The sequence below is a fragment of the Excalfactoria chinensis genome, chromosome 7, assembly GCF_039878825.1.
Source record: "Excalfactoria chinensis isolate bCotChi1 chromosome 7, bCotChi1.hap2, whole genome shotgun sequence".
NCBI classification, from domain to species: domain Eukaryota; kingdom Metazoa; phylum Chordata; class Aves; order Galliformes; family Phasianidae; genus Excalfactoria; species Excalfactoria chinensis.
The window spans coordinates 26,175,960-26,194,402 of NC_092831.1; the positions used below are offsets into that span (position 1 = coordinate 26,175,960).

The 18,443-nt window shown below is 41.1% G+C and overlaps 1 protein-coding gene across 1 annotated transcript in view; it reads left to right on the plus strand.

Moving 5' to 3' along the window:
- ABCA12 (ATP binding cassette subfamily A member 12) overlaps positions 1–18,443 on the plus strand; it is a 98,250-nt gene that overhangs the window by 40,121 nt on the left and 39,686 nt on the right. Inside the window, exons 7-20 of the mRNA XM_072341693.1 lie at positions 1,224–1,333; positions 2,020–2,205; positions 2,972–3,150; positions 5,980–6,092; positions 7,031–7,124; positions 7,255–11,406; positions 12,035–12,150; positions 12,844–12,950; positions 13,898–14,151; positions 14,278–14,390; positions 14,871–14,995; positions 15,738–15,911; positions 16,819–16,983; positions 17,986–18,187. Coding sequence (XP_072197794.1) covers positions 1,224–1,333; positions 2,020–2,205; positions 2,972–3,150; positions 5,980–6,092; positions 7,031–7,124; positions 7,255–11,406; positions 12,035–12,150; positions 12,844–12,950; positions 13,898–14,151; positions 14,278–14,390; positions 14,871–14,995; positions 15,738–15,911; positions 16,819–16,983; positions 17,986–18,187 — 6,090 coding nt within the window. The remainder of the gene's footprint in view (positions 1–1,223; positions 1,334–2,019; positions 2,206–2,971; positions 3,151–5,979; positions 6,093–7,030; positions 7,125–7,254; positions 11,407–12,034; positions 12,151–12,843; positions 12,951–13,897; positions 14,152–14,277; positions 14,391–14,870; positions 14,996–15,737; positions 15,912–16,818; positions 16,984–17,985; positions 18,188–18,443) is intronic.

An 18,443-nucleotide genomic window follows, 5' to 3' on the forward strand; every position in this document is an offset into this window, starting at 1 on the left:
GCCTTGACATTAGTGCAAGATCTTGGGAATAATGGCAAGTAACTGTCTGTAGAAAAGAATTCTGGAATCTGACCAAGAAACCAGGGTTAAATTGTTACACTTCACAGGAGTGATGTGAGATTGCAGACTGTTTGGACATTAATTAAAGACCTGGCTGTTTATGGAATATTGCCTTTTTACTGCCCACAAATTGTCCACGAACAGCTTATGATTTTTTTTCAAATGCATCTCTTAGCCACATTTATCCAGCACACAGGTCTTCTTCTGTGCCACAGTGGATATTTATTGTTGGTGCTGTTCTCCTCTGACGTGTTTCTCTTTCCTGAAGGAACTTTCAGGCTTAAATTTTCAGTAAAATCATTACAGTTATTATTTATTTGTGGTAATGGCTAGTACTGCCTGCAAGCCGTCATGATGGATAGTCCTTTTGCCAGGGAGCTCATGATCAAATGAATGATTACAGATTTGCATTCTGTGACTGTTCTGCCCCAGCCGTTCAGCGTTCCAATTAGCATTCCTGGCAATGCATTCGCTCCTTGGTGCATGGGCATGAAAAAGCAGCTGAACGCAGGGGCACAGGAAGAAAAATCACTGTGTGTTTATAGGAACTATCAACTCACATTGAAGGCCGCAGTCAAGAAAGAACTCAGTTTTACCTCATATTTAAAAAATAAGATAAAAATCATAAGTCGTAGCCTTGGCTGATGTAAACTGGCATAGCTCCTTTGGTTTCATGGAGCTGTGTGTTTTGCAAAGGCTGCTCAGTGCAAATGTTGGCTTTGGCATGCATCAGCTGGTGACCTAGCAGTGTGCCACCATGTGCAGCAGGCAGCAGTGCTCCAAATCCATGTCTAAGCTGTTCCTGAATAATGAGTATCACCCACTCCCCTATGGGACTACAGGCCTGAGCTTGTGCGGGCTTCCTTGTAGGGCTGCCTATGTCTCTCCCTGTGTTGGGGAGCTGTGGGACTGGAGAAAACAGGTGAAAATTAACACTGAACCACAAACAAGTAGTTAAATACATTTAGTTTTTAAAAAGATACAGAAGGAAGCAATGTAATCCAGCATTTAATTACTCCAGAAGAAAATCTTAAATAATTACAGGTTACTATTTGTTGTACCTTTGGAGATGGACTGTAGTCAGTTAGCTAACATGTAGCATGATGTAGCAAAGAGGTTAGAAGACGTTATGTAAAATACAGTGTTTTAAACTGTTATTGCAGCATTCAAGGATTTGGTATCTCAGGGAGAAAGCACACTTTGGAATATTTCATCACCATCCAACTTGACTCCTCTCATCAACATGTTCAACAGAACCCTTAGTTTTGGGAAGGTAAGTCTGTATTTGTATAATAGCTTTATCTGAGCATTTATGTATAGTTATATGTAAAGAATTAAAAGCTCAGTGTACCACATGTGGCCTTTATTTCTGAACTCCCTTATTATATGAATTTGCTTCATTTTGGGAAGAGGAAGACAGTTATTGTGGATGCACTTTTAAATTCTGTGATGACTTTATTATTCTCTAAGCAGAAACCAGATAAACCATATACCTTGGGGCATAATACTTTGAATGACCAAAACTGGCAAGCAGTAACCTGAGGCATTCTCCTCAAAACTTGTGGGAGTTAAGGTGTTCTTTCATGTGAAATTAAAGATGGCTTTGCCACTGAATTCTGTATGTGCTCACAGTACTGAAGCAATGGTGTTGAGTACAGTATGTTCATTATGTAGGTAATTGAATCAATGTAAGAATAAATCCTTTGTAATTGAAACTTGGTAGCATATAAGGGACACCAGTACGCTAGGGACATTTTCTGCTATTAATGGTAGATTAACAAACATTTAGAGTGTCCTATAAACACATTGCATGTCTGTTCATGTACATGAGGATATCTGTTAAAAAAAAAAAAAAATATATATATATATATATATATATACACATATATATATTCTCAGTACTGTCTGAAACCATCACAGATAGAGTATTTCCTTAACCTTGAACATTACATCCTCTAGAGCAAGACACAGTATTCAGTGGGAGCAAATCTCAAAGTCATTCTGTGTGAGATCTTGTCCCGATACATACCAGCTCCCGAACTCATCAAAGAGAAGATGGCAGCCAATATCTACAGGACATTCTGCTTTACGGACTCATCGCTTTTAGAGTCCTTTACCCAAGAGTTCAGAAGCCAGTTGTCTCAGGTGAGTGCCTGCAACCTTTTCCTGATGTCTGTTAGTGGCTGTGTTAGTTCACACACTTCAGCACATTGTTTTGAAGGCACAGTGTGTCCCCACCTGGCTTAGAATAGCTCACCTCTATACTGAAGTACCTACAGCACAAGTTTTTGTGAACTGGACTAGTGCAAACACACAGATCTTTGGGAAAGGCAAGGAGAGCCAGCTACCAAATAGTGACCACTAAGAGTTCCTCACTATGCCATCAGGTTTTGTTTCTCACTTTTGCTTCCTACAGTGGCAGGTACAGTGGCAAGTGAGAGTGTGGCCTAAATGAGAATATTTAAAGCTAAGGGGGGCTGTAAATTTCATCCTGTATTACATCAGCCCTATAACTTCATCCAGTAACTCCTGCATTTCATCCAACAACTTGCGACTGAAGCAGCACTTGTCTTTGGGGAAGCTATATAATTAAATCAAATGGATCCTTTAAATATAATGCCTTCTTTGCCAGTGTGAGAATTGACATTCGTTTTTCTTGCACTCCTAGTCTTTGGACTGTTTAGGACATTCTGAATTTTAGGGCTTGTCTAAACAGAGAATTTATTGAGCAATCTGAGGTATGAAGGTAAAACACACTCACTCTCTCAGTTACTGCCTGTCACTACAGTCCTTTGAATGCATTGTTCATAGAGTTGTGTAAAAGTGCAGTGCAGACTGAAAAACATAAAAAGAGCCACTAGCAACAAGGGCTTTTCTGCTTAAATAATTTCTTGCATTGTTATTTTTTAAGGTGCAACACAACCCACAATACCAAGCAGCGTTTGTCAACGAAATGGTCTCATTTCTAACGCTCGTCTCCCAAGTGCAGAACGACACCTCCCTGTGGCATCTTTTTCTGCTGGCTCCAGATGTGTTTCAGGGCAGCATGCAAATCCAAGACATATTTGATTTTCTTCAGAATGCGAGCAGGTAAAAATGAAATACCAGGAGGTGCACTGAAAGGTGATGGGCTTGTGATGAACACTAAGGGCACATCATTTTCACCTTGAAGGGCCTTAACTTAAAAGTGTAATTGATTAGGGTGATGCCATGGCACCATTAATGCAGCTAGCAGTGTTTTGATTTTCCTTGAATCTTGTTCACTTTTAAATTGGGAGCTTGATGTGATCTGTTTGTTGTCTCCTGTCCTACTTAGAGGTACTTCCATATGCATATAGAAAGAGTGGTAAGCAATACCCCCTGTCTTTCATTAAAGTAAAGCCCTCTTTGCTGGATAGTTGTTCTGCCAAAATGGCAGCTAGCCACTTCCTTACCAGAAGCAACAAAGCCAAATTCAAGTGGCTCCGATCATCTCATGTATTCATAGGGAAGCCAGAACTTCTCTTTAAAGAAAACAGTTACGAGTTACTGCTGTTTTCTTCCTCAAAAATGAATCCCAAGAAAGCAGAGGAGGGAGGGATCCTGGTTCTTCTCATGCAGGGCTTTGAATACATTTTGACTTCAAGAGAGCACCAGTTATGTTCTTGCTCAATGGTTTTATGAGAAGACAGAGCAGGCTTAACTGCATTAATTAACTGTGCTGAAATATTCACTGTTGTCTGTAGGTAGCACATTAAAAACTTCTAAAATGGGCTTAGCCTCAGAATGCCTTTCCTGGGCTTTAGTTGGACTGAACTCTCACTTTCCTCTAATAGACTTGAGTGACCCATGAGACTGGGGAATGTGTACCAAGTCCTCTGTCTATTTATTGACTGTATGACTGCATTTGCTAGACATTATTCTGAAGTTTCCTTTTGCTACAGCACATGGAGGAAAGCAAGCAACACAAAGTCTTCAGACATTTTTGTTTTTCTTATGCATATGAGCAGTTGGGCAAGGTTACCAAAAGAGGTTATAGAAACCTTGTCAGTCTGATTATACTCAGGCTTAGAGGAGCTCAGTTTTCATCAGTAGCATGTTGCCAATGCATTTAAAAACTGGTATAACTAGTATCAAGGAGGGAAGATTTAGGTTGGATGTCAGGGGCAAGTTCTTTACTATGAGAGTGGTGAGGTGCTGGAACAGCTGCCCAGCGAGGCTGTGGATGCCCCCGTCCATTCCTGGAGGTGTTCAAGGCCAGGTTGGGTGGAGCCCTGGGCAGCCTTGTCTGGTATTAAATGTGGAGGTTGATGGCCCTGCCTGTGGCAGGGGCGTTTTGAGGTCCCTTCCAACCTGAGCCATTCTGTCATTCTGTGATTCTGTCCAGGTAATTTGCCTTACTGCATCAGGTGAACTATTTGCAAGCTATAGTGACCTTATCCTTAAAGGAGTCCATTGCAGTGTGCTGAGATTTTAATGTTATTCACTGATGTTTTGTCCATGCTGCTGTGACTGAAATGTCACCGGATTATTGCATTTGTTCACACTTACTGGCTTGAAGTATCAAGCTTGAAAACTAGCGCCATTTGAGTGCCCAGGAGGAATTAATGTTTACTATGCTGCTCTGCTTTGCTTCTGCAGAGTTGGGCAAAGTTTTCAGAGACACAACAGAGAGGCACAGAGAATTTCACCACCAGGACTGCAGTGCTTTTATGCCTAGCATGGGGCACTGTAAATGCATGAGTAAAGAGTTACTGCAAATGGAGTGCACAAATAGTATTTTTAATGAGGCTTACAAAAGAACAGCTTAGCTAGCCTGGCCATGTCTTTTGCTCAGGCAGTTCTGACCTCCTGAAGAAATGCTGTGAAGGGAATTTCTTGTATTAAAAAAAAAAAAAAAAAAAAAAAAAAAGATATGGAAGACAAGAAACTGTGCTCAACTAAATACGTCGTTTATAACAGCAGCTTCTTCCACCTCTGAGGCAGGTGCTAACAAGCACCTCTGCAAAATGGAAACCATGAGCACAAAGTCCATAAAACCTTCGTGGAGGCATTATGTTAAATGAGAAGAAAAGAGATCCCCGGTGCTCTGTTCTCACTAGCAGTCTGTTCCCACAAATCACTATGTCTATATTCATGCCACTAGAATCAGCTCAGCTAGGTGTTGTGTGCATCGCCATTAAACCTCTGGGCAGGCAAGAGATTATGCATTCCATGGTGACCTTACCTAGAGTGAAGAGCTGCTCTTTATATAGGAGAAGGAAAAGGGACTAATAACCACCCTGAAGTTTTTAGTAACCTGCACACACTGAACAGGCAGTCTTTTAAGTAGCTTCGCCTGTGATACAATGTGACTGATTGTCAGCTTGTTCTTTCCAGAGACTGAAAAATACATATATATATATTCCTTGCTTCCCTGAAAGCTTGGTTATTACAGTATAAAAGAGTAAAGAAGGAAAATTGGAAATGGTAGGAGTTATGTATTTGTGATTGCTTCTTCCATCCGAAAATACCATCTCCAAGGAGCCTGTTCTCCCAGCAGCCTTGTCTGCTCTGCCTCTTGCTTTCTCTTAGGAGGAGATTCACCCACAGCTGCTGTGAATCACAAGGGTGGTGTATCACCTGAGTGTTTTCTAAGACCTATTGTGAGAATTTAAGTGATCTATAGATTTTGAAAAGCCCTTTGAATAAATGCTTCCAATGAATGCAATATACACAGTACTGCTAATATACCACTAAGGATTTCCCTTCAAAGCCCTTTATCTTTGTGTCTTGTGCATGATCGAACAAATACTTAAAAGCAGGAGTACTGTCTTTTCTATCAGAAGTTTTAAGAATCATAGGCTGTACTCCCGCTGTTTCCTATTTGAACACTTGCTTTATTACTTCTCATAAAGTTGCAACCACTATTTATTTTCCTTGTGCTTTTTTCCCCTTCAGTGTTGTGCTGGCAGCTCAGAATGTCTCTGCATCACTTGTTACCGATGATAGATTCAAAACTGTTCAAAACGGGGTTACAGATCCCCCATATTCCCTGAATTGCTTGGAGCAAGGTAAGACTCCTCCACATAGTCATATCTCTACTGAAAACCTGTGGTGCTCAGGATAAGCAAACTGCAGGCTAATAAGCAACCATACCAACTGCATACTGTTCAAGGCTCAGCATAATGAATTCTCCTTTCAACTTTTTACAAATGTGAATAAAGTACCTCGTTTTGACTGGAAAAGCAAAAAAGCTTGATTTTGTCAGGGGATGATGAATTAACATCCGTTGCAGTCTCAGTGGAAATGGAGAACAGTAATTTTTGCCTGAAGTTTTTTTGTCAATACCTGCCTGTAGCTGTGAGCTCTGTCAAACTCTTGTGGCTTTACCAAGGTAGGGATTGAGACTGGACTTGTAAATGTCAAGAGTAGCCCTTCTTCTTCTCCATTCCCTTTCAGTTTACAATAGAGGCAGAGACATCCACCTCTTAACTGAGGTTATACGAGTGGGCAAGGGAAAAGTACAGCATATAATTGCTGCCAGGGGCAGGTTGAAAATGCCATCCGTTCTCTATTTGTTGGTTGGTGGAGATGGTGGAAGAGAAGAATAAGAATGCAGATTAATGAAGTGCAAGTAGGGGAAAACTGTGGCAGATGTAGATTATGCAGTCAACGCTCAGAAGCAGGTAGTAAAAAGTGAACAGAGAGAGCTCCAGTAATAATATTAGGCCAACTGATGCTGTGTCACTGGTAGAGAAGGGGTCCTAAATCAGGAGGAGAGCTCTGTTTCCACTCAGACCGTTGAACTGTTCCTGAGATAGAAAATCATTTCTGCAATGGCAGGTGGGATCCTGATTTTCCACCCTGAAGGGGCAGTTCTATCTGGGACCTTGTGTCATGTCACAGGTGCCTAACAGCATACATGCGTATTTTATGTGGCAGATTTGCTAAACAGCTCCTCTTGGTTTCCCAGACTAATATGAATATCACCTTAATCTGTTTGTTGTAGATAAAGAAAAAAGTTTGGTGATCAGATATATTTGTAATCTCTTTAACTGGAAAGATAAGTGGACTTCAGTATCCGAGTTGGAAGAAGTTCTGAGGTAAGGCATTGACTAAAGGGATATTACTAACAGTATAACTCAGATCTATGATCTTTGCTCTAAATCACTTCACATCTCCACTCGCATTGATTTCATATTCACTAAAATGCTCTTTTTTTTTCCCCTCCAGAAAAATAAAGTTACCAGAGATTGGTGGAAAAGTCTCCAAGAGGTCCATTAATTCAGATGATTTAGAAGCCATACAAAAGTCTCTGCATCGTTTAAAAGGCTTTGAGAAAAAAATGAATAGGAGTGAATTAAAAAGCTTAAATCTATTCAGAAATTTGAAGAAAGAAACATTACAGAAATTGTACGCAGTTCTTGAACTGGGAGTGAATCCACATCGTGATTATAAATTAAAGGAAGAATATAATAAGGAAATAATTGATGAAATCTATAACTTCACATCACAGCAATTACAGAGCGACTTTAACGGGACTTCTATTTTCGATATAATGGCCCAGCGGAAAGAAATTCAGAATGCTTTAAAATTAGCTGCCATGATTTGGAATCCAGTTCTGTTAAATAATTCTAATTTTAGTACAGCACAAACTGAGAATGCTCTCAAAACGTTACTCACCACTAGCATGCCATCACTTCTGGAAGACTTACAAGATCGTTTGGATGGAATGGAAGAAATACCGTCCTTGATTTCTGATTATCTTCTTAAACCTGTGTCATACAGAAGCTTCCCAGACCAACTCATAGCTCTCCAGAAGATATTTTTTATACTGACACATGAAAACATAGGTTATGAGTACCTACTGTTGCCTGTGTTTGAGCTGATGCGGAAAGTAGAAAGCTCCATGGGTGAATCACGGTGGCATGAATTGAACAGCTACTGGCGCCTTGCTGAAAAGCTGAGATCAATGAAATGGAATAATACAGGCATTGTAGCCTACGGGCAGTTGTTAGAGTTATTAAACAGCCATTTTGAAAAGCTGATTAATAACTCAAATAGTCTTTTCAGTGAACAGTTTGGTCAACTGTCTGAATTAATAGCAGCTGTATTTAAAGAGTTTGATGGGGAAAACTCTGAAGTAGCCAATATCTCACTAGTTACTCAAGCCATACAAAAGACCTTGTATGTATTAAAAGACTTACAACTCAACTATAATGTCAGTAAATTGAAATATATAGATTTGTTCTTTAATTTTGACAATAAAACCTTTGAGAGATTTTCTGAACTTCTGTGGACAGGCATGAAAATAATCCACTATAGAAATGCCAGTGAAGATTCCACTGAGGAAATGATTAATGCCGTCTATAACTTAACACAACTTGTACTGCAGGAGTTCAATGTGTCTTCTGTACAGCACAATGCTTCACTCAAGGCAAAAATTTGGGAGTTTTTGCATGTAGTCTTGAGCCCTTTCCTTGAGAACAGAGACAGCAGTGGCAGAACAATCCAGAATTGCTCTGCTCAGGATGTGCTCCACATAACACTCAAGATGCTTTTTGAGAATGCCACTCTAAGTGAGTTCTTGGCCACAAGCCCCTGCAAAGGCCTCTTTGCCTCCATGGATGTCGAGAGTGGAACTGTGCGCAATGAAACCTTCACCAAAATGTTCCAGCTTGCCATAAGGAACCTGAAGCTGTCTCCAGAGTTTGCTGCTGTCTACCAGAACAGCAGTGAACGCTTTTCCAAGGAGCTGTCATGCGCCATCCAGTCCCTGCGCTTTTCCTTGCATTTCCTTTCCAAATTAAAGCTTGTGTCTGAGGTGGAAAACTCTTGGGTAGAGGAGAAGATGAGAGCTCTGGCTGCTCTCCTGGAGACAGTGCTGCAGAGCAATGCCTCCTGCCCTATCCCTGTCCAGGACGTGGGTGGTGTGCTCCCATCTCAGCTTTTGAACACTCTCCTTCCTTTTGTACTGAATGAGACAGAACTCAGTTCCCTGAATTTCTCTGACAGCTCTGCAGGCTGGCATAGTGTGCCTGTGTTTTCTCATCTGTTACCAACTGTTTTCACTTGGAACAGCAGTATAAATGAGCTACTAAAGGTTGGTGGAAATGCTTCCCGCAGGTCTGAATGGGGACACTTTTTGCGTCTGTGGCATGCCACTGGCAAGGTGCTGACCACCAAATGGAACCTAACAGAAGTGGATGAATATGTGAAGCTCCTGGAAATTGTGAAAAAAGCCCTAATTCTTGTGGACTTTGGGTTAGCTCCTGGAAAAACATTAGTATATAATATTTTTGGTAATTCTTCCGAAGGAATGAAATCCTCAGGTCTGAATGATTATTATAGTTTATTGAAGCACTTCTTCAATTCAACTTCTGCCACAAACAGCACACTGGAATTGGGAAGAGTTCTTGAAGAAATGATCCCACTGTATGAGACAGGTGGTGAAGGAATGTTTTACACTAATCCCCAAGGGAAGGAAAATCAAGATATTCTGTCCACAGCTGCAGTGATTTGGAATCAGATCATCTTAAACAAGACTCATTTTAGTACAGAGAAGACTTGGGAGGTTATCAAAATGATTGCACTTCATTCAGTTTTGCTTGAAGACATAGAAAATTATCCCAGTGCAAGTGAAGAAGTACCATCGTTATTTTCTGACTTCTTGTTGACCCCTGTAAGTTCAGAAAATATAGCAGAACAGCTGTTGACCCTTGAGAAGCTTCTTGCTGCTTTGGTAAAGGTGAATACTAGTGATCATTATCTGCTGATCTCTTCTTTGTCCAAGCTAATGCAGAAGCTCCAGGGTTCCCCTCATCGAAGGCAGGGAAGTGAACTTCATGCTTTCTCCCAGATTGCTGATGCTGTTTGGTCCATGAACTGGGACAGCCCAGGCAATCTTACTTTCCAGACACTTCTAGACATACTGCAAAATCAGTTTGGTACCACACAAAATGACTCCAGTCTTCCCTTCAATAAGGAATTGAAGAAAATAATGACCTTTATATCCTCCATATTTGAGCTGTTTGATGAAGGTGACTCCAGAGAAACCATGTACTCACAAGCCATACGAAGGAGTATCTTTACTTTAAAAGATTTGCAGAAAAGTTACAACATCAGTGACCGTGCAACTATTAACCTGTTATTTGATTCTTACAGCAACTATACCCAGAGACTGTTTGAAATATGGAGAGCAGGGGTGAAAGTCCTTCATGACGCGAACTTGAACAAAACATTTGAAGAAAAAACAGGCATTGTCTATCATTTCTTCCATCTGTTTCTGCTAAAGGAGTTCAGTGAGTCTTCCTTACCACACAATGCTTCACTCAAGGCTAGAGCAGTGGATCTCATGCTCTTAGCCCTGAGCCCTTTCCTTGAGAACAAAGACAGCAGTGGCAGAACAATCCAGAATTGCTCTGCTCAGGATGTGCTCCACATAACACTCAAGATGCTTTTTGAGAATGCCACTCTAAGTGAGTTCTTGGCCACAAGCCCCTGCAAAGGCCTCTTTGCCTCCATGGATGTCGAGAGTGGAACTGTGCACAATGAAACCTTCACCAAAATGTTCCAGCTTGCCATAAGGAACCTGAAGCTGTCTCCAGAGTTTGCTGCTGTCTACCAGAACAGCAGTGAACGCTTTTCCAAGGAGCTGTCATGCGCCATCCAGTCCCTGCGCTTTTCCTTGCATTTCCTTTCCAAATTAAAGCTTGTGTCTGAGGTGGAAAACTCTTGGGTAGAGGAGAAGATGAGAGCACTGGCTTCTCTCCTGGCGACAGTGCTGCAGAGCAATGCCTCCTGCCCCATCCCAGTCCAGGATGTGGGTGGTGTGCTCCCATCTCAGCTTTTGAACACGCTTCTTCCTTTTGTACTGCATGAGACAGAACTCAATTCCCTCAATTTCTCTGACAGCTCTGCAGGCTGGAATAACCTGCCCATGCTCTTCAGCATGTCACAGAGTGAGCTTCGCTTGAACAACATGCTGCAGAGATTCCTAGATTCTTACAACCTCACCAAACTGAGCTATTTCTCAAGCATATGGGATGTGATTGACAGGTCACTGAACAGTGAAAGGAATCTAGCTGAAGTGGCTGCCTTTGCAAAGTTACTGGAAGCAGAGGCAAAGAATCTTGCCAACAGTGTGTCAGCTCTAGACATCTCAGAAGCTGGTCACTATGTTCTTAAGCTGCTGAACATCTCTGATCTGCTAAATGAACTCAGTACAAGTTCCAGCTCAGCTTCTCACTCCAATCAAACTATTTTGGATGCTGTGTTTGATACAGTTGCTCATCACTTCACTGACATGGCAGAAACCCTGTACAACAAGACTGTGCCTTGGACTCAAAGTGACCAAACCCTGTCACCCACCAGTCTGATCACACGGTGAGTTTGGGTTATGGATATTGAATTTTTTTTCAGTGAGTCACAACTGTCATAAATTCCAGCATTGCAAGAAGTTTAGTTTCTTCCAGTGGAGCAATTTTGTTCCAAAATCACCTTAATTCAAGACACCAGATGTAATGTAGGTTAAATCAAGGGACAGTGAATTTCTGTCTGAGCTGCACGTATATTTGAATGTAGGCTTTCAAAAAATGTCTGTGTTGTTATGTCTCAGTTTACAGTTGAAATAGAATCCTGTAGGAGACTTCCCACCAGTAGTAAACTCTTTGGAATCCCTTCTTTTGTGGTATGACTTTAATTTTTGTTTCTCAGCCTCCTGTAAGCATGCCTTTCCTAAGAACTGCCTCCATAGTGAACCTTTAGAGCGTGTTTTCTTTTACTTATGGTTCGAAAGTGAATGACAGCTTTGGGAGATAATGGCAGAAATAATGGATGAAATAAAACAGGGTGGGTACCCACTTAGGAAATGTCATGAGAGATGCATGGCTTCATCTGGGGTTCTTATTTACAGCTGCCAAGGAGCAGCATCTGTGCAGCTGACAGGTCACTCTCTAACATACCTTTGCTTCTGAAGGAGAAGCTGATTTAAATTCCTGCCTTATTTTTTCAGGTTTCTGTTTTTAGAATTTGAAAGCACCATCTTACAAGTGACAGCAAATAACAGCTATAACCCTTACCTGATGTGTTTAATAAATGCCACTGAAGCTGAAGGCAGCGAATTGACAGGTAATCATGATTCCATTAATGTTGTGGGACCTCAGCTGCAATATGTTTGTGTCTGACTTTTCAAAGGGTTCTGTGTAATGGTGGGAAGGAATAGTGCTACGTGGTTTCATCTGCTGGCAATTAACTGCAGCTGTGAGGCTTTGGGAAGCCAGACTCCTCTTTGTTTGAGTTATGTCACATTGTGGATATGTTTTCCATCCAGCTATATACAAAAGGCACGTGTGATGTTCTCTATGTGATGACAGGTTGCTGACACTCAGATAACGAATCCTTATGAATAGAAACCTATTTTCTCTTCCAAGCTTTATGTACCCATAAGATGACAGCAGTTATTTTGAGCGCTAGCATGATATTTCAAGTAGATATTCATGATATATGCTTATTGTAAAACCTCAGAGGTTTATCTGCTGACAGAAGAGAGATACCAAGCATGCTCTGAAGCTCACTGTTGGAAGTCCTATTTGTAAATGTGGGGTGTGATTCCTTAGGAACCGAGCACCTACTCAAACTGGATCAGCAGATTGCAATCCAGATCTTGGACTGCAGTTTCAGAGGTCCTGAGCCAACTAGATGTTGTAGAAGTTAACAGTGCTCAGTAGGCATTGGCACAAAAGTGCCAGTATCCCCATCTATGAAGTTTCTGCAAGTCTGGTGTTTTTGTTTCAAGTAACTTTTGTTTTCATCCTCCCACAGAAAACATCATGCTGCTCTTGAAGCAAACTCATCTGAAAAAGAACTATTTTATGCAAAATAATACCTCTGAGAAACATTCATCCATACCAGAGCTCCTGAAGCTAAAAGTGAGTCTGCTTAAAATGCTGACTTGAAGGACATCCTGCAGTGATACATGAATGTGCAATGGAAATTTTGGAAAACAGCATATGAAAAGAAAAAAAAAGAAAAAAAAGCCTTCATAGGCCAGCTGATAAAAGCTAGGAAGGAAACTGTCTTCTGCCTATATTTAAAGGTCATTACTTTCCTGGGCTGACAAACTTGTTCCTCTACCAGTCCTGTGCACAGTGTATACCCAGCTTTCTGACAGGGTAGATGCCTTACAACACTGTTGTAGTTTCTGAGATCATGCACCTAAGCAATATTTATTCATGTATTGCCCTCGACAGCTTTGGATTTAGCAATGCCTCACTTGAATAAAATACTTCTCACATCATACATCCATGTTTGAGCTATAGCATGTATGCACTTTATTCTGTCTCTCTCAAGAAGAGAAATAGAAAATAATAATAATAATAAAAAAGCATATTTAAAAAAAAGATAAGTTTTCCATGCTGTCACTGCTTATTGTATCTATAAAAATAATGTAATGAGTTTCTCTGTAACATGTACTCAGGCATGCAACAGATGGCAGCTCTTGCTATGACTGATAATGTAAAGAGGGATGTCAGAAAAGAGGAAAACCCGCGGTACAAGACAAGGCAAAGGATTGTAATTTGCACATCAAGCTGGTAGAGGGAGAAGTCCTGACTTTTAGCCAGCTTCTGTTCATGTGCTGTTTTCACATGGTGTGGTAGGGGTGACTATCCAAATAGCTACACGTATCACAAAAGGAATAACTGTTGTGAGTTGTTCTATTTGAGACCTTTTGGATTAACTAAAGTTATAATTAAAAAATACTAATAACCCTAAAGAAAAAATGCAAAGGAACATCTAGAGTCTTTAAAACTTACCTTTTTAAAATACTGCCTTCTAACTTGTGCGTTTGTCTTCCTTTTCAAAACGTTCGTTGAAGATATCTCTCCTCCGGAATCTGACAGCGCTTCTTTGTGACTACGAGAGCTTTAAGTCAATACAGCATATTTGCCATCTTCCTAATGTTAGCTTTGGAGAACTCTGTGAACAGAGTCAATCTCATGAACAGCTTCTCCATGCTATTGAGCTGAGCAGTCAAGTTGTGACCAATGTACTGAAAGGCAGAAGGGTCTCCAAGGAGCTTTGGAATGTACTGATTGGAGATGCTACAGATGTCCAGGCACAGATAATGTGGTAAGGCTCTTTCCCCAAGCTAGGCTGCCATAGTATTCTATTTACAAAACTATACAAAGGCTTCTTATCTTCTTCTCTTATTCCTAAATTTGTGGTTATTATTATTTCTTTTTTTTTCCAATTTAGGTTTCAAGAAAATGTACCAGAAATTGCTTTCTTTCAAGAGATTCCTCAGTACATGACAGCTTTGAATTCCATGTTGAACATCACAGAGAATTTAACAGACTCCAGTGTTCCAGGTAATCTTATGTATTTTCTTTACAGTGTTCATTTGTGAACATCATCATTGGCTTCATAACTTCTAGTGGAGATCTCAAGACTTCTTTAGCTGCTACTAAGAAGTGATATTAATGGGGTAACCAAACACCACGTCCCATGTCCTTGGGATCCTTTGTCTAGGATAATTCTAGAGGCAGTGCTAAACCAGCCTTGTTTTTTCTGTACCGCCCCAAAAGCCTGAGCACTGAAAGTCCCAAGTCTTTGTATTTGGGCAAACTTTGCTTTCGCTAAACCTGTCATCTTTAGCTCATAGTGGACAATTAGACCGTAAAACTAAGGAAATATGGCTCTTTTACAAGTTTGCTTTGTTTTTGTTTTAATCAGCAGTGATATGCAGCACTTTCACCTTTTACCAAAAGTAAAGTTCTCTCTGTGCTCTTAAGGTTGCTGTACGTCTGTAGAGAGCTTCTGTATCAATTTCTGTTTGATTTCATTCACAGAAAAGTTAAGGGATGTGTTTAAAGATGTGGACCAGCTCAAAATGGATCTCAAAAACACAACAAGAATGTCCACAGCCAGTATTGATGCTCTTCTGGAAGTGTCTCTCCCAGAAAACAGCAGTCATGTAAGTTTGTTGGTATTGTAGTGAGAGATCCTGTTGACAGCACAAGGAGAAGTTAATGGTCCCACAGGGACAGACAAGCATAGCGTGTTATAAGTCAAAATAGCCATCAGAAATGCAGTCGCTGATGCCAGTTCAGCCATTGGAGAACAAGAGCCATACGATCTCTTTAGCTGTCACCAATAGCTGGTAAGCTGCCACTGCCATGGACTGTATGATGCATGATTGCTCCAGACTGTAGCAAGGGCAGAGGTTAATGTATCTGGCTAACGAGGACCTAGCAGGGCTCTTTTTGGGGTTCTCAGTGCTGAAGGTTGCTGCTGTACAGATGAAAAAGCACAGTTCTAACCAGGATGTGTAAAAGTAGTCAGGGGTCCAAAATAGCTACCTGTAATGAGAGATGAGCTAGCCTTCCTCAGCCTCATGTGCAAATGGAGCTCCAGATGCTTTTCCTCTTCCCTGCCATCTTGTCTGGACTGAACCCTAAGGAGTGTGCTCTTTTCCAGATTTCGTATATAGCAGTCAATAGAAACCACAAAAGAAACCACAATTTTGCTACTGTGCAAGCTGAGCAATAAAATACAATCCTTAGGATTTTTCCCTTGGAGTAGGAGTAGGCATATTCTGGTTTTCAGGTTTGAAATACGACAGTGTGGATGGAACAACAGCTAGGCAAGCTTAAATGATACATACTGGAGCAAGTAGTCCAGCCCTTAACAAATCTTTTCTTTCTTTGTGCATACAGTTAATTTCTCAGATCCTCCAACTGGAGTCTTGTAGCATCCGTCCTTCTGACCCACATCTGCAAACAGTAGCAGAAGAGTTCTGCAATCTCTCTCTTTCAGAGAGGACTCGTGAGACATACATCGTTGGGGTCACCTTGTTACGACACTTAGACATTTATAATTTCTTATACAAGGTTAGTACTGCATTTGAAGAGTGCTTTCTGTAGTCTTTGCTGCATGCAGTGGCTGAAAGGATTGCAGTGGCCAGAAGCAATGCTGATGTACACAAGCCAAAGATCAGGCTTTGCTCATGCAGTAATTTTTATTGCATATCTTTTCTGTGACAGTGGTGTTAGAAAGGAAGATCCCAGATGGTGCAAACCAGCAAAACTAATTTAAAGGCCCTGGACTTACTCTAAATGCTTCCCTGTCTGCTGGTATCACCTGTGTGCTGTCACAGCCTATTGAACATTCCCAGCTGAGCTCAGGCTTCCCAAAATAAGGCACTGGGCTAATTGTTTTTATCCCTTAAAAGGGGAAACCTTCAAAAAAGTCTCATAAAATATATTTGCCCAATCTAATTTTCACTGCCAAATTATTAAATGACTCAAATATCCCACACATACAGAAAGAGCAAGTAGAAACACTGTTCAGTGAGAACTATGTATTGAATACACATTTTAAAGTGCTAGAGAAGTGATCCTGAGGGGGAAGAGTTACTAAGTGAGAATGCCAATCCATGTGGCTGAGGTCAAAAGTCACTTGTAGTGTTTGACATTTACTCTGTGCAAAATGCTACCTCTTAGAAACTTGGATTACATCCCAGTGAATACCCAATACATATTTCCCAACTGCAGGTGTTTGGAAACCTGTGCCATTTAGGATGTGTAATGTGCATGGGAGAGGGTTGCAGAAACACACGAGGATTTAGGAATACTAATCCCATTCATTTCCCATGGGACATCCACTCCCTAAGCCTTCTGACAGTTTTGAACATCCCACAGTTTCCATCTTGGAATTAGCAGGAGATCATGGGTGTGTGCCTGCATGTGTACTCACATCCATGCAAATCATAATTGATTTCCTTCCTGCCTCTTGCAGATGTTATTCCCTAAGGAAATTCAGAAACCTGTGGACAAGATATTAAGCCTTCTGACAAAAATGAAACATTTCCGACACCAGGTAGAGTCTGATGTTGATCCATTGCTACAAGCCATTCATTCACTGAAAAAGCTCCGTCAGTCTAGAAGGATGCCACTGAGTAAGGTACGTGTAGTCTGCATTTGCTTTGGAGGTAAAATGCCATTGGAACAGTTTCCACTGGAATTTCTTACCTTGGAAACTGAAGGTGCACTAAACCATGGATTACTGCTTCCTCTTTTGAAGCAGTAAAGTCCTGTGGCTAATCTCTTCTAAACTCTAGTGTTGCCTTAATGAGAGTGCTTAGATTTGGTGCAGTGGGACAGTTCAGTGTGGTTGGAGGAGGGAATGTTAGGAACAGAAATGCAGACAATGAGCAACTGGGTGATAGAGCACTGGAACAGGCTTCCCAGAGAGGTTGTGGAATCTCCTTTTCTGGAGATGTTCAAAACCCACCTGGATGCTTTCCTGTGCAACCTACTGTAGGGAGACTGCTTTATTGCTGGGGTTTGACTGGATGATTTACAGAGGCCCCTTCCATCCCCTGTGATTCCATCATTCTGTGAACTGTCTTGAAGGATGACAGACTTCCCCCATAATATTCAGGTGCACTAGAAGAAGTTAGATTGAGAAAACAATTGGGGAACTTCCCACTACAAACCATCCAAAACCATTAAAGTCAAGAGGAAAAATTTGCTCCAGCTTTGGTGTCCCTTGCACCATGTCTGCAGCCTCAAGACTGCCCAAAATATTCAGTACAAACCCCACTGCACCAGCTGCAATAAGTTCAGGTTGCACTAACTCCATCGGATCCCATCCCTTTCTGATCTACAGTCTTGTACATGTGCCTCTGGATAACCTTGTTGCACATGTTATGTGCAGTTCCCACATTGACTCCCATACCTTGAAATGATTTTTCCACCTCTAACATAGCAGAGGTTAGCCATACAAGCATGCTTTTCCAGGAAAGCCTCTCATTTTGTGGAAAGAAACTTCTTGTAATAAATCACTGTGAAAGTATTTAATCCTCACCTTCTCATTCTGTTATCTTTTTCCTCTCAAGAACAGGATGCTTGTAGCATACATGATATATTTGTGTGCTGTTTTCTTTTCTTCCCTCTTCTGCAGGCGCTACTTAAACCAAACAGCTTTAAGATAACACATGGCACATTTAAATCCATGTCAAAAGTTCTCTGCAACCAAGAGATCACGCCCCTATTCTTTGAGTCCTTGCTTCCTGATTTTGGAGACCCTGTAAGAAACAGTTCTTCTGTGGAGGATGTCCACGTCCAAAACATGATGAGGAAATATGGGATACCTCATGATTCCAGTAAGTCTGGCTTTTTCATGTGCCAAGTACATTTCAAAGCCAAACTCTCACATTTCCAAAGAGATCCATCACTGACCTTGATGTTTCTCTGGAGGGCTCATGGTTTATGCTGGTTGAAGATCTGCCTCACCCAAATTGCTGGTGGCTTAGTTTTGTAAGTGTTAAAAGGCAAACAGCCTGCACAGCCCAACAGCGTTTGATACTGCAGCGCTTCCCATTTGTTGATGGTGCAGTTCTAGGACTTGATGGGTCATTG